Here is a 24,954-nt window from a genome sequence, read left to right as displayed (position 1 = left end):
GAACAACATATTAAAACAAACAAAAGGTTACATCTTAGTCTGTGCCACTATATTATAAATGTGCAGTAAATAAATTTGATGGAATACGTGCAAAAGGCTACACAACAAGCATGCCTGATAAGTAAAGGAAGTTGTATAATTCCTTAATTCTTACCGTAAAAGAAAAAATAGATGCAAATTAGAGGCTTCATCTTTGTGTTCTTGAGAATGTACAAAACACAGGTGGGTATCAACAACACAGTTCCGGAATACAGAATAGTAGTATTCCTATGATCCACGCACACGCACACGCACACATGCATATATTGATATTTGTACAAGCATTCCGCAGGAATATTAACAAGCCAATTACAATCCAACCCACAATTGAATACAACTGCTACATATAGAATTTTCTTTTCACAATCAGAAGAAAAGGTCCGATCACCATCTTCGACAATGGATGATGATGCCATTGTCAAACTAACCTCTTTTCCGGCCAAGTTTCTCGGGCTGAGATCTCTCCCTCGGAGCACTCTGGGACCTGACCTTTGCCAGGTATGATTCTGTGTTAGCCATGAAGTTCGGGTACGCCAAGTAATCGCCATGGAAGGCTCTGGAGAACTCGCTCCGGGCAGGCGAAAACAGACCTCTCCTCCTGCCGCTGCTTGCGGGTCTACAGGAGGAGGCAGAAGAGACTTGGCCATCACCTGGGAGTTTTAGGGATCTGAAGGACAAGGGCTCGGCAGAAGACACGCTTAGGTTCTTCTTGTGACATTGCGGGGCGTGCTGCGGTGTCCTCAAGAGCCTGGAGCTCAACTGATGAGGCTTCCATGTATCCACTTCCAGGATCTTGTCGCTCCTCTCATCATCATCATCGGCACGTCCAGTTTTCAGCGACGCATAAGCTTGGCTGGTGCGTGAACAACATTCTTTCGTCCATCTCTCTAGCTCTACCTCTAGCCAATTCAGACCCAATACTGGAGCCTTGTCTAAGTGCACACTCTTCTTTATCTTCGATTTTGTTTGGGACCTCTGCATTCACAACGAAGAGACCGATTTCCACTTGAATCCGCCCAACTTTAATTTTGCTAGAAAAGCCCAAGGCCGAAGGTTACAGACTTAACAGCGGTTTACAATGCAATTAGGGTAGTTTTCTGTGTGTTTATCTAATGCGCGTGGTTATGAGCTATTATTCCTATTCGGTATGGGTGTCTCATGAGTTAGGTTTGGATTTTATATACATCTACGCTTAAACAAATTACGATTAGATGATCAAAGCGTTTTAGAACCAAAACTGACACTTATAAAGCAAATTCAAGAACCAACTCAATCCAATCAAATTTGAGTTAGATCGGCTTATGTCTCAGTTCTAAGTTCCAAATTCTACCAATACAAAGCTCCTGAATTAACATCAGACTAAGCTTATTTTCCTTGCCAGTTGCCAAAGGTGTATCGAAACTCAACACATTCATTTTGAAATTTGCACAATACCAATCCCGTTCACCTAGTTTCTGCTTCTGTTTTTTTTTTTTTTTTTATTGAATAAAAGAAGTCCAACAAAAAGGCATCAATGCGTGTAGGTATGCATGTATCGAGGCAATTTTAGGAATAGGTGTTGTGTATTAGTTGAGGTGGGTCTATAGGTTTGATGATCTAATTCAGACTTACCCTCTTGACCTTGGATCTATAAAGATAGAACCAAAGTGGAAGCAATTAGTTAGATAAAAATTTGAACCAAATCATCCAATCACATTAATTCGGTCGTGCACACTTACACACGTCTTAGGAAGTAGAGAAATCTACATTGGATGGAAATCAAGGGTGTACCTTCAACGCAGGGGAACGATCAGACTTTGTAGTAACGGGTGGTGGTGGAGGCTGGTTAAGGTGAGCCCGATTGGCAGAAGCTTGGGCCTGGATTCGGGCCACGGCCTGCATTCGGCGTAGCATCTCAGCGCTTTGCTTTCTCACAATGTGGCCTCTGACCAATGCTTGAAGCCTCACCAGTCCCTTGAGTGCCCTCAAAGCCCTCCTAGCCTTCACAGATCACATCACAAATTGATAGGAATAAGAAGACGAAACGGGTCTTTATTGTTCTTTCGGCCCGGAAACTCCCAACCACCATAATGGAGACAGCTCGGCCAAACCGAACAAATTAGGGATTAATGCCGAAAATTCTTCTGCTAGAAATACGTACCAGATAAGCTCGGAACGCCGACTGGATCTTCACGGCGGCCAACTCCCGGCGCCGGTCACTCCCTGCAGTTGCCCTACTCGTCAGCCGCACAACCTCCGCCGCTGCATGCGCCGCCGCCAGTGCCGCCTCCGCCACCGCCGCGGTCGCCGCCGCCACCGCTACCGCGTGCTCGTTGGCTTCCATTTCTTCCGCGTGGACGTAGAGGCCTCGGGCGCCGCCGAATTTGTGGTCATTGCCGGTAGAAGATCTACTGGATGTTCGCTTCTTCTTGTCCTTCTTCGAATATTCCGGCGAGGTTTTTAGGCCTAAAAGCGACCGAAACCACCTAGACGCCTTGCCCATGCTCAGTATCGCCGAGGAATTGGCAACAGGAATCGGCTCTGCGTCATCTTTTCATTCAAGTGAAGTGATGAGAGAGAGAGAGAGAGAGAGAGAGGCGTTTATAGAGAGAATTGAGCATCGAATGGGAAACAAAAGCCGGGTCCGTCGAATGGGATAATGCATAATGGTTGGCAAGTGGGGCATGGAACCGGGTCGGGTCGAAGTTTAATAGGTTTTAAAATTCTGTATAAACATTGTTTTTATACAATAGCTCAACAATTATAATTAAAGTGGCATACATTTTTTTTTTCTATTAGTTTAAAAATAAATAATATTATTATAACTTACTATTACTAACATAATATGATTCTATACTAATAATAATGTGTAGTAATAATATAGTTAAAAACTACATTTAATGAATTATTAATACAAAGTCTTTTAAGCACACTTATTTCCTCCAAAAAAAGATCATGCTTCGTTCATCCAATACTCTTTTGAGAACAAAGGGCCAAAGAAGTCACTTCAACCATCATTGGAACAAGGGTGAAATGTCCATAGAGTTAAGTTTTTGAGATCAATTTAATTATTATATGTTTAGAAGTCTTAATAAAAAATAATCTTACATAATCATAAATTTAGATTTAAAAGAGTTCACACACTTATAATTTATATCTTTTAAAATAAAATGGCCAATTTAATAATTTTTAAAGTAGAATAATTAATTTAGCTCTAAAATTAAATGACAGTACTTTTTTTAATTATGTTTTAATTCAAACTAATTGTTTCGTATACCTTTTTCAATGATTATTATTGTCATTGTAACAGACAAACTAGCTAGATCTTCATTCCAATTCAAACCTATTATATACAAATAATTAGGGTAAATGACGTAAAAATATATTTAAAAAAATTAATTTTTGTAATCTTCAACACCTGTTATAATATTCTGTTGTGTAATCTTCGTTAGAATTATTATGTCTCAGCACTAACTATTTATTGTTGAGAGTTAAAAAGGAAGATTAATAATTGGTTATGATTTTGATGATAATTAAAGTATATTATAATATTAGAATGCATGATAATAATTAGAATGATTAGTTTAATTTTTTATTTATTTATTTGGAATGTTTGAGTTTCACCTGACTAATCTTTAAAGATGAGTGATCTTTTCTCTTGATGTACTATTTGGATAAATTTGAACAATGACGGAGCCATATAAAGCCAAGGGTGGCAGTTTTCCACCCTGTATTTTTTAAAAAATTATTATATATAATAATTTAATATTTAATTTTTTTTTTGAACGCTTACCTAAATTTTTAAAAAATTCTAAATTTTGGATATATTAGCCTATGAAGATAAGGGTGTTGGGTGACTGACTCTTATTGCCAAAAACCACCTGCCACGATGCTGGTGGCAATTCCTAGTGCATTTACGTGCATTGGGTTTGGCTAAAAGTTTAAGTTTAGATTTATGAAATTTGCCCGTTAGATTTTACTGATTTTTTAAGTATGTTGGTCGATGGGAATAAGGGTGTCAAGTGATTGCATCTAATCATTGAAAATCATTGGTCATGGTGGTTGGTAGTGACTGCCAGTGCTTTTTTCAGTATTAGTCGAAAATTAAAAATAAAATATATAAAAATTTGACCCATTTTTCTTTTGTATATGTTAACCTTCTTTGACCATTTCTTTAACTATATTTTAATTAAAGGGATTAATTTTTTTATTTTTTGTTACAAATTTATTGATTACATATTTGAAACTATGATAGAAAATATATTTTCTATCATGAAGTTTGTCAAGATTTGACTACGTAATTAAATTGGAAATCAATGATTAAATGACAGTCTGTCATGAAGTTTATCAAGACTCGACTACACAATCAAATTGGAGATTAATGATTGAACGACAACTTAGTTGTGTATATTAAAAAATAGATATTTAATAAAATTAATAATGATATTATTATGCTACGTTATTAAAATATAAAAATACATCGATTGTATAATTTATTGAAATATATATTTTAATATTATGTTATTTTTAATTTTTTTATATTATTTAATTTTAGACATAATTTAGAGTTTAGGGTTTAATTTTTGCCTATTCTGTCTAAAATTTCTGGCTCCGTCACTGAATTCGAATGATATTACAATCATTTAGAATTGAACATTCAACGTAGTTCATGTGAAATTTTTTTTTACCCTTATTACTATATTCTAGTTAAATATTATTTTTAGTAATAATTTTATCTTTTAAGTCATCACTTTGATTCGAACTTTGACATTTTACGTAAAATTTTAAGTGTTTTACTATTATACTACGTGCACGGGAGGATTAGTTCGATTAATCATTGCAATACTCCCAGAGAAAGCAAAGAGAATGTGGGTTCACAAGTCAGCAGGCTGCAATTATAATGGGATGATGATGCCGTTTATTACTTATTAGCAAAAGATAAAGGAAAGAAGCTAGTTCAAGGAAAGGAATGATGGGTTGGCATGTGGTGTGAGAGTGAGGGAGATGTGAATCTTTCCCCACCAGCAAAGCACACTTACGGCCCATCAAACACTCTTGCTGTCTCTGCAATCTGCATGCACAATCATTCTTGTTCTGAATTGAATTAACAGGGAGGGAATTTATCCTGTTTGGCACAAAGATGCTTTGTCGGATTCGGATTAATAATTTTAAATTTATAAATTTACTGTAATTAATTTTGTATTATGTGAAAATTATATTTACTAAAGGATATTTAGGGAAAAATTAAACTTTTAATGAAAAAATATTTATTAAATTAATTATATTTTTAATTTACGAACTCAATTTATAGACCAAGGTCTCGCAATGTATGTGGGCTCTTCACCTTGTCTGATGGGCTAAAGTGGGCTTGGATGTCCACAAAAGAAGATCAAAGAAACTGGGCCCAAGGAACCCGTTGGCCTAAATTAGAACGTTCTTGCCGGTCTCGAAATTGGGTCGGATCCCAATCCGAATTCGGGCAGAACTTTGAGTCTCTCCAGTCTCCAGAAATATCCAGCCCCAAGCCGACCTGGTGCTGCTCTGGCTCAATTAGGGTATTAGGGAAGAAGCAATTCAGAGAGGGAGAGAGAGAGAGACTCCTCCGGTGCTGCAAACATGGCGGACGAGGACTTCGACATGGACGGGGGGTTCGTACTACTTCCAATTTTTCTCTTCCCTTTCTCTTGATCAGTTTTTCTCTGTTCAGCTTAAGTTTTTTTCTTTTTGATGTCATCCGCTTCTGTGTGCTTTCGTTGATAGTGATAAGCTTTAGGTTTTCTGTCAGCTTGTAAGTTGTTGATCTTGCTTTAACGGTTTGAAATTGTGATTACTCGCCAATGTTGTTGATTATGGTTTGTTTTTTTTCATGCTTTGAGTTGCATGTTATTTAAATCAGTTTTGATTTTCCTCTGCCTCCTCGGGGTCTTCTTGAATATTTGATATCGTGTTCTTGCTTATGTGCTCTTTTTTGTTTTTTATTTTTTTTGTTGGTCTATCGTTGAAATAATGGAGCTGATTTTTCTTAACAGTTAAAAAGAAAGGAATGATCTTCCTTAAATTCTACTGCTCGATCCCCCCCCCCCCCCCCCCCCCCCCCAACACACACACACACACACACACACACACACACACACACACACACACTCTCTCTCTCTCTCTCTCCGTGCCAACAGTTTGGAACAGGGAGGGGAACTCCATCAAACCGTAACCTAGTTTACCAGGGGCATTTTAGAGTTGTCTTGGTCTTAGCGTCTTGCGAGGTTAATCTTTGAACTTCTGTTTACTTGCTTGCTCACTTGCACTTCTCTGCCTTTGCTTTGGGGACAAATTTTTAATGGGTTTTACTGAGCCCTTAATAAGACTGAGGACATGCCCCTGAAATTGAAGTTGTAGACTCGGGAAGGGAAAAAAGATCAGGGCTACTAGATTGGTGCTTTCATTGGAGAGATAAGGCTAAGGGAACAATGAGACAGAGGAGTGACAGAGCCAAAGAAAAGAACAATTAGAGACAATCCTAGGAGAAGGAAAGGTGTTAAAGCATTTGTTCTAGATTAGAGTTTGTAATAGTAGGTGTAGTTCTTGAGACCACCACACACTTACAGCAAACTACCCCTCAAGACTCACTGATTATATCCCCAAACAATATACACATAATCACTCGATAGAAAGAACAAAAATAGGAATAGAACATAGCAAGAAAACACAACAAGGGATACAAGATTTTATCCTGGTTCAGTCTCATAAAAGAGACCTACATCCAGACTGCCTTAGGCCCATGAAATCTCCACTATCTTGACAATTTTACAGCAATTATATGAACTAGAAAACCCTCTCTTTTCCCTTAGTCTAAAACCCTAGACTACCAAGAGAAGAAATCCCAAGAGAAATGCAGAATCTCTTGACCTAGTTCACCCGCACAATCCTTACAAGATAACCCTGAGATTCCATACATACAACCGAGCCCTCCCAGCCCCTATTTATAAGCATAGAGGCGGGCAAGGCAGTTACAACTAACTGCCCCTATCCTGACCGGATTTAACCATTTTCCGGGCAGCTTTGAAACAAACTAACTACTACAAATTACAGGATGAAAAATATGCTAACAGACTTCCCAAAGGGAATACTAAGAACAGAAACTAATCTAAAAACAAATGACTTCACAATTCTCCACCCATTTGAATTAGATTCACTGCACTTTAGCTTCCTGCACACCTGCTTCATCTTCAATTCTGATCTGGAATGAAATTCAACTGCTTGATATGTTGCTGAAGCTTTGAAACTGGAACAGCTTTAGTAAATATATCTGCAGCATTATTTTCTCCTACAACTTTGATTAGATCAACAAGATTATTTTCAATGATATCCCTAATGAAATGATACCTAATATCTATGTGTTTTGTCCTCTCATGGTGAGCCTGGTTCTTTGATAAATGTATAGCACTTTGACTATCACACATCAAGGTGACTTTAACCTCTAAACCTAGAAGCTCTCCCACTAACCCCTTAAGCCATATAGCCTCTTTAATTGCATCAGCAACAGCTATATATTCTGCCTCGGTAGTAGATAAAGCTACCACATGTTGGAGGCTGGACTTCCAACTAATAGAGGAATTCCACAACTTAAAAATGTAACCGGTTGTGGACCTACGTTTATCAAGGTCTGCAGCGTAATCTGCATCTGAGAAGCCTAGAATACTAGGTTTTTCTCCTATTTTGGCTCCACCATAGGATAACACATTTTTGCTGGTGCCTCTTAGGTATCTAAGCATCCATTTTACTGCCATCCAATGAGATCTACCTGGGTTTGCCATGAAGCGGCTAACTACACTCATTGCATGAGCTAGGTCAGGCCGGGTGCAAACCATTCCATACATCAGGCTGCCTACAGCATTTGAGTATGGAATCTTCTCCATTTCTCTCCTTTCCTCCTCATTTTTAGGGGACTGTTTTGAGGTTAGTTTGAAATGAGGGGCAAATGGCACACTTACTGGTTTTGAAACAGCCATACCAAACCTAGATAGCAACTTTTCTATATATGATTTTTGAGATAGAAATAATTTTCGATGCTGCCTATCCCTAGAGATTTCCATCCCTAGAATCTTCCTAGCCTCACCTAGCTCCTTCATTTCAAATTCAGCCTTTAATTTCTGCTTTAGATGCTGGATTTCTTTGTGGGATTGACTTGCAATAAGCATGTCATCCACATAGAGTAGTAAGTATATTGAAATGCTAGGGGATATGTGCTTAAGATACACACAACAATCATAGGAACATCTTGAATATCCTTGGCTTATCATAACAGTATCAAATCGGCGATACCACTGTCTAGGAGATTGTTTGAGCCCATAGAGAGACTTTTTGAGCAAACAAACTTTCTCCACCTTATCCTTGACTTCAAAACCTCTAGGTTGGTTCATATATATCTTTTCTTCCAGCTCTCCATGTAGGAAAGCTGTGGTAACATCCATCTGCTCCAATTTCAAGTCTAATTGGGCAGTGATGGCCAGCAAAACCCTAATTGATGTATGCCTTACAACTGGGGAGAAAACTTCATTGTAATCAACCCCTTGGACTTGGGTAAATCCTCTAGCAACTAGCCTAGCTTTGAATCTAGGCTTAGAATTTATATCCGCTCCTTCTTTTATTTTGTAAAGCCATTTGCAGCTTACAATCCTCTTCCCTTTCGGTTTTTCTACCAGTTCCCAGGTTTGGTTTTTCATAAGAGAAGATATTTCTGATTTCATGGCTTCTATCCATTTTTGGGAATGCTTAGAAGCTATAGCTTGGTCATAGGACTGGGGTTCTTCATCAGAAATTTTGGAGGCACTATATAAAGCATAGGCTACTAAATCTGAGTAACCAAACCTAAGAGGTGGCCTGCGGACTCTAGGTTGCCTATCTCTAGCCACACTATGCCTATTTGGGTTTGGCTGATCACCAATGCTGGAATCAGCATCACTGTCAGCTTCTTCTTCCTCATATTGAGATGTTTCAGCACCCTGATCTTCCTCTTGGACCTGATCATTTAGATCCAGAACTGGTTCAGGTTCTGTGTCATTCATTTCAGGCTCTATACCTTGAATGTCTACCTTCATAGAGTCGATCTTCTCATCTAGATGCTTCTGGATTTCATTTGAGCTTAGACTTATGGTAGATGACTCATCAAAAGTTACATCCCTAGAGATTATTGTCCTAGGTCCTTCTTGTTCAAGGTTCCATAGTTTGTATCCCTTCACACCGGTTGGATAACCTATAAAGAGACATTTCCTAGCCCTAGGTTCAAGTTTGCCTTGCTTCACATGAGCATAGGCTAAACACCCAAACACCCTAAGGTGGGCAAGGTTTGGCTTATGGCCTGTCCATTTCTCATAGGGAGTTTGCAAGTCTATGGCTTTAGATGGGGTTCGGTTGAGTATATGGGCTGCAGTAGAAACTGCTTCCCCCCAGAAAGTTTTTGGAAGGAGTGCATGGAATAACATGCATCTTACCCTTTCTAATATTGTTCGATTCATCCTCTCAGCCACCCCGTTTTGCTGGGGGTTTCCAGGGGCTGTTAGGTGCCTAATTATGCCATTTTCTTTGCACATTTCATTAAATTCCTTATTGCAGAATTCCAATCCATTATCTGTCCTAATGGTTTTAATTTTCTTGCCCATTTGAGTTTCTACCATTGTCTTCCAGTTTCTAAAAATTCCATAAGTTTGATCTTTAGATTTTAGCACATAAACCCACAACATTCTAGAATAATCATCTATAATAGAAAGGAAGTATCTAGATCCTCCATGGGTTGGGGTTTGGGCTGGTCCCCACAGATCAGAGTGTATGTAATCTAAGGTGGACTTAGATGAGTGAATGGCAGTCTTATTAAACCTAAGTTTTGCTGCCTTTCCATAGATGCAAGACTCACATTTGGATAAAACTGAGACTTGGTTATTTTCTAAGATCCCTTGTTTAGCTAACTCCTTGAGCCCTTGCTCACTTATATGTGACATCCTTAGATGCCACAATTTAGCCAGATCTTGGGATTTGCTACTTGCTGCTGCAGCCTCACCACTTAAGGTGGAGGCTTGCAGGATATAAATGCCATTCTGCAATTTTGCTTTCATGCAGACCAGTGACCCTTTGGCCACTGTTATGGCTCCTGTCTCTCCTTTAAATTTTAGGCCATTTCTGTCTAATTCTCCAAGGGAAACCAAGTTCCTCTTGAGATCAGGCACATGCCTAACTGCTGAGAGAGTCAAAAACGAGCCATCATTCATCCTTAACCTCACATCTCCCACTCCTATAACCCTGCACTCATGGTCATTGCCCAGCAAGACCTTACCCCCATTAATTTCTCTATAATTTTGCAGCCAATGCCTCCTAGGGGTCATGTGAAATGAACAACCCGAATCCATCACCCAACTGTTACTTCCAGCTATTTCTGTGACAGTCAAGGCCTCTGAACTGTCATATCCAAGGTCAGCTAAGTTTGCTCCACCATCGGATGTTTTCTTTTCAGCCATGTCTTTCTTTCTTTTAGGGCAGTATCTCTTGATATGCCCTTCCTCCTGGCAGTAGTAACACTTAATAGGACCCTTTCCATTTCTAGACTTTGATCTAGACTTTCCCCTTTTTCCTTTTGAGTCCCTTTTGGTACTCCTAGACCTTACGGTTAGGGCATCACTGGGGGTGGGTTTTATTTCCATTTTTATTCTCAATTCCTTTGAGTTTAGGGATCCTATTACATCTTCTAACGATAGTTTGTCCCTACCGTGTTGCAGGATGTCTACAAAGTTTTCATAAGACTTAGGCAGAGAATAAAGAAGAACTAGGGCTCTATCTTCGTCCTCATAGTTTACTCCTATATTCTCTAAGTCAAGACATAGCTTATTGAATTCATCTAGATGCTCTTGAAGTTTCTGATTTTCTTGCATCTTATATGTGAAGAATTTGGCCTTTAAATACAGCCTACTGGATAAAGTCTTCTTTAAATAAAGAGACTCCAATTTCTTCCAAATTTCAGTGGCTGTTTTTAATTTTGAAACTTCTTGGAGAACTTTGTCTCCAAGACTCAAGATAAGCATGCTGTATGCTTTCTTGTTTATTTCCTTATCCTCTAAAGATATGGTTTTAGGATCCTTACCTTCAGAGCTTCCCTCGGTAGTTACCTCTTGTTCGATTGCTTTTTCCAACCCTAGACTGCATAGCAGGGCTTCCATTTTGATCCGCCAGAGGCCAAAATCGTTGCTGCCGTCAAACTTCTCCACATCATATCGATTTGCCGATGAGGGTGCCATGGTCGCCTACCAGAGCTGATTCTGGTTTCTTGAGAATCTTGAAAAATCTTGATAGATTTGCTGAAGATTATCCCTGGAGCTCTGATACCAGATTGTAGTTCTTGAGACCACCACACACTTACAGCAAACTACCCCTCAAGACTCACTGATTATATCCCCAAACAATATACACATAATCACTCGATAGAAAGAACAAAAATAGGAATAGAACATAGCAAGAAAACACAACAAGGGACACAAGATTTTATCCTGGTTCAGTCTCATAAAAGAGACCTACATCCAGACTGCCTTAGGCCCATGAAATCTCCACTATCTTGACAATTTTACAGCAATTATATGAACTAGAAAACCCTCTCTTTTCCCTTAGTCTAAAACCCTAGACTACCAAGAGAAGAAATCCCAAGAGAAATGCAGAATCTCTTGACCTAGTTCACCCGCACAATCCTTACAAGATAACCCTGAGATTCCATACATACAACCGAGCCCTCCCAGCCCCTATTTATAAGCATAGAGGCGGGCAAGGCAGTTACAACTAACTGCCCCTATCCTGACCAGATTTAACCATTTTCCGGGCAGCTTTGAAACAAACTAACTACTACAAATTACAGGATGAAAAATATGCTAACAGACTTCCCAAAGGGAATACTAAGAACATAAACTAATCTAAAAACAAATGACTTCACAGTAGGGATATTTTCATGTAATGTTTCTGCTGTATTACTAGAAGGATTTTACTAATTTTCTAGGGCTGACCAAGTTGGTTGTAACTGCCAGTTTTGGGTAGTCGGTCAGGGGCCTTTTCTCCTATTAGTTTCTTATATATAGAGGCAGAGGAGAAGGCTTTTGGTGTGGCTTTTCTTTCTCAGGTTTATTGATCTGTCTTGGGGTAAGATTGAGCAGTGAGGAAGAGTGAATATCTTTCTTGTATCAACTCTATATAGCTTTCAGGTTTTTTTTGGGCTAGGTGAGAGTTGAGTTTGAGTGCTTTGTAATCTTGTATTATCGTTCAAGATAGTGGATTAGTGGGGGCGAAAGCCAAGCTGGATGTAGGTCTTCTTTAAGACCGAATCAGGGTAAATTCTTGTGTTCTTAATTGGTTCTTGTTTTGTTTTCTGATTGCTGGTTGTTTGCGAGTCAGGGAGAGATTTCATTTGAGTGTTTTTTTGAGTGATCCTTAAAGGGTGAGATCTCGGTTAACAAAAGGAAAGAAGGAATATTTAGACTAAGGGATTTATTAAGGAAGAATGAGGAGAAGAAAGAAGATAGAGAATGAAGACATAGTAAATGAAAGAGGATGCAGAGATAAAATATAGGCTGAAAGGTTGAAAGTAGCAGGAAGGATAGAGAAGGGGAGGGGGTGGAGGCTGAGCACTTGCCTAGATGATAAATCTATATTCATTCACCTAAATATTTTTCACTCTCCTAAATGATTTATTTTATAGGCCTTAAAAACAGGAAAGCAAAGCAATTTTAGTTTAAAGTACTCTTATGTTATGGTCCATTGCAGGGTATGAAACTTGTCCCACATTGGAAATTTAGGCTCATGATGTGGGGTTTATAATCTTTTGGGCACCCTCTCATTAACAATTAGTTTTTGGGGGTGAGTTCTACCCAAAGAGTTGTAATAGTGGTATCAGAGCCGGCCCCATGGCTCCTAGTGCAAGCAAGCAGCGACGGAGGTGATACCGGCATTGCAATGTTTGCCTGGGGCTAGCAATGGCTAGTGCACAACCTGTTGGCGTGGGCGTCAGGTTGCAGAGCGTGGTGGTATGTTATGGTCCACTATTGGGTATGAGACTTGTCTCACATTAGAAGTTAGGTTTCTGGTGTGGGGTTTATAACTTCTTGGACACCTTCCCCTTAACAATTAGCTTTTGGGGGTGAGTTCTACCCAAAGGGTTGTAACATCCTACTCATGGTTATAAATTTAAGCTCAAACACAAAATTTAAATCACTAAAATCCTAAAAGTTATGGAAACATAAGATGATGTTGCCTTTTTTATAAAAGAAAAAACTCCAAATAAAATCAAGGTTCTTTTAACTATTTAATGTGAATTTTGTGTGAATTAGTTTGGATCGAGGGTAAATATTCAATATCAAGCATTAAAATTATTTGGAATCCTGGGAAACTTGCAAATTCATGAAGATAAAACAATTGGAAATTGCTTAGTTTAATTCCACAGAAATTTCTGGGTGGTTATGATTATACCACCTTGTCGTGTACCTAGGGTTTGCCTACGGTTTGGATTGGAAATTGGAAGAATGAGGGGGAAATTTAGAAGAAGAATAGGGAGGATCAAAAGAACAGGAAGTGAGGGAGAGAAAGATCGAGAGAGAGAGGGAGAGAATTTGGAGGAGGAAATTAGAATTGTTTCAATTGTATTCATTCATACCATGAATTATGTTGGATTAGTCTTATATACAGATCCAGATAGTAGTGATTTGGCGCCAATAGGGCTGCCAAATATTCAAACTAATTATAACTGAAGGCTGTTGCCTTCTAGGTACAACTGCAAACTACTTCTAAGTACAATTGTTTCAATCCAAACTAATAGCAGATACAAATAAGGAATACATCCATTATCTTTTACTACTATACCCCAGGGTCTTGACATTCCCCCTGCCTTAAAACATTTCTTGTCCCCAAGAAATGCCACCCTTCCACAGCTTCCAATATGCTTTTTTCTTCTCTTCCACAGCTTGAATGGCGCAATCTTGAAAAACTTTTGCAAGCCTAATGCATTGTCCATAGTTCTCTTGGATTCATCAGCTAAAATAAAATCTGAAGCAACCACTCGCTGGTTGTCGTAGTGAGCAGTTGAAACCTGTTGACTGTTGTTCACACCAATTTTCCCCATCACCAAAGCAGTGTTTTGCTTAACTGGCACACAATGTCATAACTTCCCTTGAAAAATTGCATTGTCTACTCATGCAAGACTTTGTTTCCAGCCGTAAAGCCTGCTTCTAATCTTTTCTGTAGCTGTCCTCCTATTACATGTTGTCCCCATACTTCCTTATCAAGTCTACACACCTTCACAACATTGGAAGATATTTTAGCTGGGGATATCCCTCCAAACATACCATTTCCAGCAATAGTAAGAGACTCAAATTCATTCCTAACATGATTTATTATCCAATGAAACAATATCCCTGGCCAGCATGTCAAGTGCATGAAAGCCATCTTCATAGCAGTTCTCATCTCCCATCTGATTTATAGCTTGCATATCCACCGATTTATCAGCTTCCTACCCTTGTAAAATGTTGTCTACACGGATCTCCTTATCCAAACTCTTTTCATCTCCGGAATTTTGAGTTACCATTGACAGGTTCACGTTAGTTGGTTCCTCAGATCCCTGTAAATTGAAAACCTGCTGAGGGACTACAGCATCAACTTCCTTAATATCGGCTGATTTTTAGTTAAAACCTCCTGGTTCCATGCAAACAATTTACCCATATCTATTTCCTTCTATTTGCTAGAATATTCCTCTTCATCAACTTCCTTTTCAAAGGGATTGGATGGTTCCTTTGGTTCTACTGTTCCAACAACCTGATCGTTATAGTTTCTCTTTAGATAATGCTTTTCATTGCCAAAATTATTCTCGATATTGCAGTCATTCTTCTTGTTATTGCTGCCTAAATTAGAATACTTCTTATTCTGCCCAAAATCTAAAGTAGGTGGTGAATCGGTCTCCCACAATCTTGACTTCCCCTAAGGCGGCTTCATTTTCAAGAACTCATAAGGAGAATAATGATTATTCGAAGGATCTGGTAGCTTCTCTATAAAAATTAGATCAGAATATTCTTTGGAAAGCAAACAAGCAGGTAATCTAACCTAATTTTGTCTGGCGAACATTATCATATACTAGTCCATCATTCAATTTCTAAATTCATCTATAATTTCACTCTTGTGATTGATCTCCTCTTGCAACAAACCGACAACACTGTCTAGCTTCCTATCCACCGTCGATTCTATAGATCCAACATGGATCTGCCTCTCTGTCATCGTTGTCGTCACTTGCTGCAATTGAGATTTGCTCGGCTTCATCTTGATGTCATCCGCCATCAAAATTCAAATAGCTGGTGAAATCGTCGATCAAGGAACATCTCTGGATGATTCTACTGAGGATTGAACAACTGCTATTATTCGTCGGAAGTGAGAAGTGATCATTCCAGATGCCTATAAACTCGCTTCCAAGACTTCCTTTGTCAAAATCAATGAAGCTGAATTCGCCTGCAAAATTTGAATATGAACCCCTGATCGTTGCAGTAGTTTATGAAATGGCTTCCAAATTCGCCGAATCTGCTTCAATTGCGCCAATTTGATCTGCTTTCAAATTAGGAATCGAAACTGCAGCGGCTTGGAAAAAATAGCAGCGAATCAATCTGCTGCTCCGCCTTCACAATCTATACCTTAATCATGCCAAAATCTACCACTGTAATTGATCGACTCAGTTGTTCAATCAATTCTACCGCTTCTTTCAGAAACTCCTACTGCCACCCGATCATTCTCCTTTGATCTGCAATTGACTGCCGATCAAGACTAACAGTAGCCGCAACTCAACGATTTCTCCATCTAAGCCGATCATTGGGAATCACTTCTTCCCATCGCCATGGATCAACTATCGCGCTCAAGATGCACTTCACTAACTCTCATTATCACCCTGTAGCGACCGTGGATTGGTGTCGAAAATTACAAAACAGTAGCTGAGGATCGTCGCTAGGGATTTGTTGTGATCTGTCTTTGCATTCCGTCGCTAGGATAGTTGAAATTTGCACATGAAGAAGAAATCGAAGGCGATCTCACTGTCGAGAGTCGTCCATTGCTCAATTTCCTAAATCACTTATTCGCCGTTAATCACCTCCATGCATCGGAATCAAATTCTGAGAATCAATCTTCTCCTGTACTCAAAATCAATTCCGAGTCTCTAGTACATTGTACACCACGTTGCTTCAAAATTCAAGCGACTCTACCTGAATCGTTTTTGGAGGTCGCGTTGGTCGATTGTTACAACTTCCTAAATCCTAGTCGAGAAACCAACCAAGCTTGTCAGAATGCTTGAACTCGCCGATTTCGTTGAATTTTTGGACCCTAGGTTTAATCACTAAAATTAATTTCAGCAGCTTTCAAATTGAATTGAAACCAAAGCTAGGGAACAACTACTGCCCAATCACCGTCCAATAGCTCCGGAACCATTGGAATTCGCTGAACACTGCTCGTTAATTAGTTAATAGGATTTGACCGAATCATAGCTGAGAATCGTTGGCTCTGATACCAATTGTTGTGTCCCTAGGGTTTGGATTGGAAATTGGAAGAATGAGGGGGAAATTTAGAAGAAGAATAGGGAGGATAAAAAAAACAGGAAGTAAGGGACAGAAAGATCGAGAGAGAGGGAGAGAATTTGGAGGAGGAAATCAGAATTGTTTCAATTGTATTCATTTATACCATGAATTATGTTGGATCAGTCTTATATACTGATTTAGATAGCAGTGATTTGGCGCCAATAAGGCTGCCAAATATTCAAACCAATTATAACTGAAGGCAGGCCTTCTAAGTACAACTGCAAACTACTTCTAAGTACAATTGTTTCAATCCAAACTAATAGCAGATACAAATAAAGAATACATCCATTATCTATTACTATTATGCCCCAGGGTCTTGACAAATTGTCGTGTACCTAGGGTTTGGATTGGAAATTGGGAGAATGAAGGGGGGGGGATTTATTAGAAGAATAGGGAGGATCAAAAGAACAAGAAGTGAGGGAGAGAATTTGGTGGAGGAAATCAGAATTGTTTCAATTGTATTCATTCATACCATGAATTATGCTGGATCAATCTTATATACTAATCCAGATAGCGGTGATTTGGCGCCAATAGGGCCGCCAAATTTTCAAACCAATTATAACTGAAGGCTGCTTCTTTCTAGGTATAACTACAAACTACTTCTAAGTACAATTGTTTCAATCCAAACTAATAGCAGATACAAACAAGGAATACATCCATCATTATCTATTACTACTGTACCTTCGGTCCTGACACACCTTTTAGGTCTTGGAGGTTGTCATTCCCACCTATTAGGGGTGTATACGGTGCGGTTTGATCAGTCTAAACCATTTTCAGCAAGTCAAACCGCTAGTGCGATTTTCTGATCAAATTAGACCACGGTCTGGTTTGGGTGCGGCCAAACCGCACCGCATTTGTGGTCTGGTTTGGTGCAGTTTACCGCGGTTTGAAAATAACTATTGACAACATATAATATATTATAAAAATATTGAAAAGAATAATTATATATTATTATAAACTATTAGCAATTATAATAGTTATATATTATTATAAACTTGTTATATATTATTATAAAAATATAAGGTGATTTTTATAATAATAAGGGTTGTAGGGGCTGTTGGGGTGATTTTTATAATAATAGATTTTTTATATATTTGTTTTATATTTTCTTGGGCGGTTTGGTTTAAAACCAAACCGCCAACCATACAAACCGCAAACCGTGCAGTTTGTACAACTATCAAACCGTTTTGGACCGCAAAAAAAAAAAAAAAAAAATCGACCGGTTCAATTTGGTTTGGTTTGGTTTGGCCGGTTTTCGCGGTGCACTGGTTTTTTTGATCACCCCTACCACCTATGCATGAAATGTGCCAATGAGGGTAAGTGGGCTCAGCTCTTATTTTAAGTAGGGGCCAGATCAACTTCTCATATGTATTTAATAGAAACAACCATCATTCTTGAAGGGGAGGGGAGAGAGTGGTATGATTTCTTTCTTTCATATGCCAACTCTATGATGTGATTAGGGAGAAAAAAAAACTCAATCCCATTCTTTTGTCTTCCAACCTTTGGTGCTCAGGGCTCATAGTTGAAGGTTCAATCCTTAGGTGGACTTGGGTTAGCTTAGGAGCTTGGGCAATTTTACACCCTGCCTAGGGTCTGATAAGAGAGTTTTTAAGCAACCTTAGATTTTTATTATTTTTATTTGAAATCAAATATTTTAGACTTTTCAATCCGTGCAGTTTTTTTTTCTTCATTGGTGACAACAGTGGCTTTACATTGAAGTAGCTGCCAACAGTGGCTTCAAAATCTCTCATTGCACATAATGCCCATTATTTAGAGAGATTTTGTCATTCATCATCTATTTAGTAAAAATAGTGAACTTCTTGTTGAAAATTATGACCTTAAATGACTTTACGTCTAGAAAATAAATAAATGACTGTTTACATTTAGTTTTTAATTTTTTTTTACCTCAGATATTTTGAACTTTTCAAATTCATTAAATTTTTTATTGTTGACAACAGTGACTTGACATTGAAGTAGCTACTGCCAACAATGGCTTCAAAATCTATCATCAATCATGTATTTTGTAAAAATATTGAATTTTGAAATTACAACCTTAAATGGCTTTTATGATTAGAAAATAGAGATGTATATCCAAATTTTATTAAGTTTATTTTATTTATGTTAATCAGCTAAAAACTGTATAGATAGGTGTAACACATCAATTTGTTAATCTCTTTTCATTGTGGTGGCTTTAACCAAATGAGTGCATTCAATTCAGTTGGGTCGGATACTAGATCTGTAAATTTGGGCTTTTTGGGTGACTCCTGAAAATTTTCAGCTTCATTGGAAAAATGGACATCAAATTCTCGCTTTCACTCAACTAGGATTTAGAAAAAAGAACCGACTCAGAGAGGGAGTTGCAAAATGGCAAATAAGGATTATGGGATGGAAGAACACTATTTCTATCTGGCTTTCTTAGGTAAATGTTAGATGCTTGATAGAGGAACACTATAAAAATGTTTCATAGGACATGTTCTATCAATTAATTATGTGGGGTTGCAAAAAATTAGCGGATATTACTCACCTGTGGTTGCTAATCACGGTGCAAGTGAATATCATTTATTATTTGTTACATTGAAAATTGTGATGCCCATATTAGAATAACCCCTTGGAGGTGCACCTCTATTGATGTTTGTGTGTGTTTATTCTCATGTCTATCAGCAGCTTTGTGATGTCTTACCGTTAATGATTGAAGTTTCTTCCTTAATCTTTTGCTTTCCTAATTACTTAACATTAATGAAGGTTTTTGTTTCTCCAGATATGAAGATGAGCCAATAGAGCCCGAGCCTGATGTAAGAAGTCTTTACTTTCTTGTGTGTATAATATTTTTAGTAAAGAGTATTACTAGAACTTGCCTATTAGCTTGATTCTTGTGGGTTGTTGACAGGAAGGGGTAGAAGTGGAAGCAGATAATGAAAACAATGAAGACATTCCTGACCCTCTTTTAGCTGAAAATGAAGACAAACAAGAACAGGTAGCAGGAGAACGGCCTCGGAAGACGTCAAAATATATGACAAAATATGAACGTGCAAGAATTTTGGGTACTCGAGCACTCCAAATAAGGTTATCTTTAAAGCTTCTAAGTTCAGAATTTTGTTAAATTAAATGAGCTGGGTTAGTGGGTCTATTAACCTTTTGAGTTTGGTTGAGCAGCATGAACGCACCTGTGATGGTTGAATTAGAAGGTGAAACTGACCCACTTGAGGTGAGTTTCTTTATCATTAATGTTTGTCTTCTGTCTTCCCTTGTTGAGCTCATCCCTACAAACACAATTGTCAGGCTTTGAAATCAAATCAAAGTGTTATGCCTTTCTCCTTTACTTATGTACACTCCAAATGTAGTTTAACTTGTATGACATGATAATATTGTCTTCGAACTGGTGAGGAGGAAAAGAAGCATTGAAAGTCGCAAGTCTCATCTCTTTTTGATGCATTATGGAAAAGTTAATTGGGAATCTGGAATCATTTACTAGGTAGAGTAATTTTTTACAATGGCTATTAATGTCTCATGCTGCTAAGTGACAAGCACAGTTGTCAGTTTAATCAAGCTTTGCCCTTTGTCATTGGGGCTTGATGATAAATCCAATTTTGTTATGTTCAGCTAGGTGAATATGTTCTGTTGACTATAGGATATCTTCAGATGGCTGACCTCAACTTGTTTGATTTTACTTTTTATAATTTGTTCTATTGCCATATTGATATTTGGCGGGGCTTGGTTAGAATAGACATGCTGTCAGCAGAAGCTAAAAACTTTGAACCATACCTGGGGCATTTTTTTATCTCAGTTGTTACTGATTGGTCCTCATGCATGTTATTATGATCTATCATGGCATTTTGTCAAGGTTGTAAGATATTATTTTTATTGTATAGCTTAGTATTTTCCACGCTATCACTCTCAAGATCCTTTTAGGTCTTGGATTATTGCTATCAGTGTTTAAAAGTTTCCACAGCCTCAACAATATTCTAACGTTGGTGAACATTTTCAGTTTAGAGGCAGCAACTCCAAAAGTTTAGTGATTTTATTGGTGTTCTCTACATCTTTCTGTATTCATGTTTACTGTGATATAGTTTTTTTGGTCTTCTAATAGCATTCATATTCATCTATTTCTTTATGTTTCCTTGAATTAAATGTAAATTGGTCTTGTACTTGAGAGATACCAGAGTTGATTAAGCTGCATAGTATTTGAGTTTGGGTCCCAAATTTACCTACAATGTTTGATGTATTCATGCCCACAGCAGTTGTTTCTATAGCTTTGTATAATGTACTGTGCCGTTCCTATTAACAACTATGCTGAATTTGTATATGAGAATCCCAAAAGATGAGGTTAATTACATGGATTCTAGCTATTCAATCATCTCTATCCATGGTCATATTCAGTCATCTCTATCTCAAAGAGTTTTGTACCAGTTTTACTTTGGTCTCTCTTTATTGCAACAAGCTTTTTTCCTTTCCATTCACCTTCTCACAAGTCAACAAGTGTTTGTATTCATCTTCTTATCTCATGTTCAAATCATCATAATCTCATCTCGCACATATTATCCTTTATAAGAACCATTTCAACTTTATTATAGATAATCTTGATTTTACTTCCATCGTTTATATTGTAATCATACATTCATAATAACATCCTTGTAATAGTTACTTTGATATTTTGCACATGTTAATTGCTCAATATGTTGTGTTGGATAATGAAAATGATCTTATAACCCTTACGAGATATGTTGTGTTGGATAATGAAAATGATCTTATAACCCTTACGACTCCTTCCCCCCCCCCCCCCCCCCCCTCCCCCCTTTTCAGCTTCAAAGGGATTTTACAAGTGTACAAAATGTTGGAATCACTTTTTAAAATCTAACCATCTTACATTGGTATGTGATATTTTCAATAATTTTTTCTCGATTTTGAACAATTTGTCCTATTTATTTAAATTGACCTTTTTGTAGAAATAACTTGATCTAGGATTCTCACAATTAGTGTTCTAAAAGGCGCTAGGCGCTAGTTAGACGCTAGACCGGGGCCACCTAGAAAAACTGTTGTTTTCGGCACATAAACCTACATTATTTTGTAACATTTGTTGCTTTCTTACATTATTTTGTGCTTTCATCTAATAATAAATCACACAAAAATTAATTATATATTAACAATAATTTAACCCATAAAATATATTTTTCTTGACTTTTTTCCCACAAAGTTCTCTCAAATTTCCTAGCTGTTGCCCATTTTTTTAACACTGTTTTGACTTATGTTGGGTCTCTTTCTCTTCCCCCACCCCCCAATATGAGTTCCATTCTTCTAAATCTCTCGTCTCCCAAACGAGTTCCATTCTTCTCTGCTCCCAGATGAGATAAAGAGCCCGCCTCCTCCTCTTTCGCTTCAGAGGCGAGGACACTTCATCCACCTTCGTCCTACATGGCTCTTACAAATCGCAGTGGCTAGGCCGCGCACGACCATCTCTACACGTCTCTTACAAATTGCAACGGCCAGGCCGCTCGCGACCCAGGTAGGTAGGTGGCCCATGCCGCGCCTGACCCAGCCACCCAGGCAACTAGGCGGCCCATACCGCGCCCGACCCAGCTGACTAGGCGCCACCTAGGCGCCGATCGGGCCGGATTAATCGCCTCGGCGCCTAGGGTGCCGGTTAGGGCTTAATCGCGGCGGCCAAGGGCCGTCTAGCGCCTAGGCAGCGCCTTGGCCGCGTTTTAGAACACTACTCACAATGATAGCATCCACACTTCTATTTTCACAAAACTTATATTTTATACATTCAGTTTTGACTAGTTAAATTTGAAGCCTTCGAATTTGAAGATGCCTCTCCATTATTTGAACTTAGTATCACCTATCAAGACAATATTATCTGGTAATAACATACACCAAGGTACCTCATACTGGATGTGGCTTCATGAATTCATCCATTATAAGAGTAAAGAGGTAAGTGTTAATGTAGATCAGTGATGCAATTCAACTGTAACTGAAAAGAACTCTATATTTCTTTTACTAATCTTAACACATGTTTTGTTTAATGATACTTGTCTTTAATAACTTCTTATGAGCAATTTGAACTTGCTCTCCCTTTTTTTTTTTTTGGGAACTTCTCATAATATTTTTTTATGGACTCTACTATAAGCTTTTTTTTTTCTGCCCCCCAAGACTTTACTAACACTATATATGAATTCTTCTATTTTTCTATACATCTTTCCATTAATGTCTCAATAAGTAGATAGTTCCATTATTGATCTATTAGGCATGAAATCAAATTGGTATCTGAAGACCTTGGTTTCTTTAGTTAACCTTTATTCGACTAAAATGTTATGGCACGACCCATTGGGTTGATTACTTTATAACTTAATTAAACATTATGGCTCATTTGCTCATTAGGTTGATTACTCATTTGGGAGGCCCATTTGGTAGCAAAATCCTAGATGTCTCAAATGAGTTCCAAGATGAGCAGTTTGAAGCATTGTATTATATTCTTAGTTTTTTCATCTTAACACTTACCATCTATTCTGGAGTCGGTTAAGTTCAGTTGTTTCCAACTACATTGTGCATTGTTTGCCAACTTGGTTTCGTAGGCTTTTTCTGGCTCTCTCTTGACCCGTTTATGTTTTAGATTGCAATGAAGGAGCTCCGAGAGCGGAAGATTCCCTTCACGATTCGCCGTTACCTGCCCGATGGAAGGTAAAGTTAAGATATAGTTTTGTTACTGCGTCCTAAATTGACAACAGTGATAACTTGAAGTGTACTGTTCCAACTATTCTTCTTATCCGGCCTCGTCTCTAAATAATGTACCATATTTGTCGTGTTGCTTTTCTAGTTACGAGGACTGGGGAGTTGATGAATTGATTGTGGAGGACTCATGGAAGAGGCAAGTGGGAGGTGATTAAAACTGCCTGATCTGTGCTGCTTTTGATGAAAGATGGGTTCTTCATTCTTGAAGGATGGTGGTGACTGATGATGTCTTTAATGGTGTCGATTGGGACCTGTTAGCATGAGTTTTCTGGACAGATTTTGAGTATATGCCGTATTCCAGCTAAGAGTGTACTGAACTTGTTGGCGTACACTCTTGAAACTAAGTTTTAGTATATATGCATTTGCAGTTAAAGTTCCTTCTTCTTCTACCTGTGAACTTGATTCTTTATGGACTATGCCTACTTGTTCCTGTGACTCATGAGCATGTATGCCCCTAAAGCGGTGTTTTTCCTGTCTAAATTTTGGATTGGAAGAGGGTACTGATCAGTGCAATATTACCAAATTCACCCATAATAAATTGAACTCCAAAATTTTGAATTGGAGAATTGAGCTAAACTAAGCTAAATAAATTGGTTAGTTGCCAACTGAATTAGTTATAAGACTAGATTCTTGACTCAAATTCACCCCCAAAGAACAGCTTATACAACAGAGGCACCAAGATGCAAGGTGCCTTCTGCTGATGGATGGATAAAAGAAATGCATGAATGACATATTCCTAAGTAAGTTGTAAAGATGGCACTAGTCGATAACTGGGTTTGAATGGGGGATGGTTACTATTTATAGTGAGAACTGTTTAGAGTATCTTCTGGAGGACCTTTCACAATTAAGTAAGTAAAAAACAACAAAAAAATCATTTAATTTAGAGACAGAGAATAAAACTAAGCTTGCTTAATCTCTTCTGATAGGAGAGTTTTTATACCCTAGGCCTAGGGCCAAATCACATTTTCAATCGAAATTATTATTATTTTTTTATAATGGGATATATCAGATTTCTGCAGGGCTCTTGTCCCTGTTGGCGCATGCTTTGGTGCTTGGCACTCGGTTTGCTATTGGGTCTTGCCAAGTCCCTGTCTTCGGTGGCCCATGTGTATTTGATAATTCTTGGGAGGCTTGATTCGGGGAGTTCGAGGGCCAACTAGAACTACGAGAATGGACCATGCGATGTGGGCAGGATTTTTTCTTCTTTTTCTAGGTTAGTCTCCAATCTTAATTTTTCACTACTTGAGATTCATTTTACTGCAATGTCAAAGGGATCTTTGTGTATAAAATGAGCTTTGTTCAATTTCTATTTATAGGTTTAGCAAGATCAATTTGATAACGTGTTACTTATGTTGCACATCAAAATTATCCAAATTATTATGAGTAATCTTAATGAGCCATCCATCAGTGAACCATTGCTAATCTTTCACCTTTAAACTTTTAGCATGATAACACACTTGAAGTTAAAATCTTGTCATTGTTCAAGGTTTGGCATCCACTTAGATTGTCCTTTAGAGTGTCGTGTACTATAATTTTTGTGAAATGTTGAAAATTTTAGGAGTTTGGTAGATTTGAAAAAAAAAAAAATTTA

At 38.1% G+C, this 24,954-nt stretch overlaps 2 protein-coding genes across 2 annotated transcripts; one reads left to right on the top strand and one right to left on the bottom strand.

Moving 5' to 3' along the window:
• Window positions 1-129: 129 nt before the first annotated feature.
• LOC127798172 (protein IQ-DOMAIN 24-like) lies at window positions 130-2,653 on the bottom strand. The gene is made up of 3 exons (XM_052331543.1): window positions 2,180-2,653; window positions 1,810-2,019; window positions 130-1,014 (listed from the first exon to the last, which is right to left on the bottom strand). Exons 1-3 carry the CDS (start codon window positions 2,519-2,521, stop codon window positions 463-465), a joined length of 1,104 nt encoding a protein of 367 aa, XP_052187503.1. The 5' UTR covers window positions 2,522-2,653; the 3' UTR covers window positions 130-462.
• A 2,877-nt stretch (window positions 2,654-5,530) lies between these two features.
• LOC127797270 (DNA-directed RNA polymerases II and V subunit 6B-like) lies at window positions 5,531-23,800 on the top strand. Its single transcript, XM_052330011.1, has 6 exons — window positions 5,531-5,666; window positions 19,396-19,429; window positions 19,525-19,700; window positions 19,791-19,842; window positions 23,245-23,312; window positions 23,449-23,800. Exons 1-6 carry the CDS (start codon window positions 5,635-5,637, stop codon window positions 23,516-23,518), a joined length of 432 nt encoding a protein of 143 aa, XP_052185971.1. The 5' UTR covers window positions 5,531-5,634; the 3' UTR covers window positions 23,519-23,800.
• The last annotated feature ends 1,154 nt before the right edge of the window (window positions 23,801-24,954 follow it).

Source organism: Diospyros lotus, chromosome 3 (genome assembly GCF_014633365.1).
Source record: "Diospyros lotus cultivar Yz01 chromosome 3, ASM1463336v1, whole genome shotgun sequence".
In the NCBI taxonomy this organism is placed as follows: domain Eukaryota; kingdom Viridiplantae; phylum Streptophyta; class Magnoliopsida; order Ericales; family Ebenaceae; genus Diospyros; species Diospyros lotus.
Note: the sequence above shows the minus strand (reverse complement) of the source record. Positions and strands in the feature narration are given on the sequence as shown.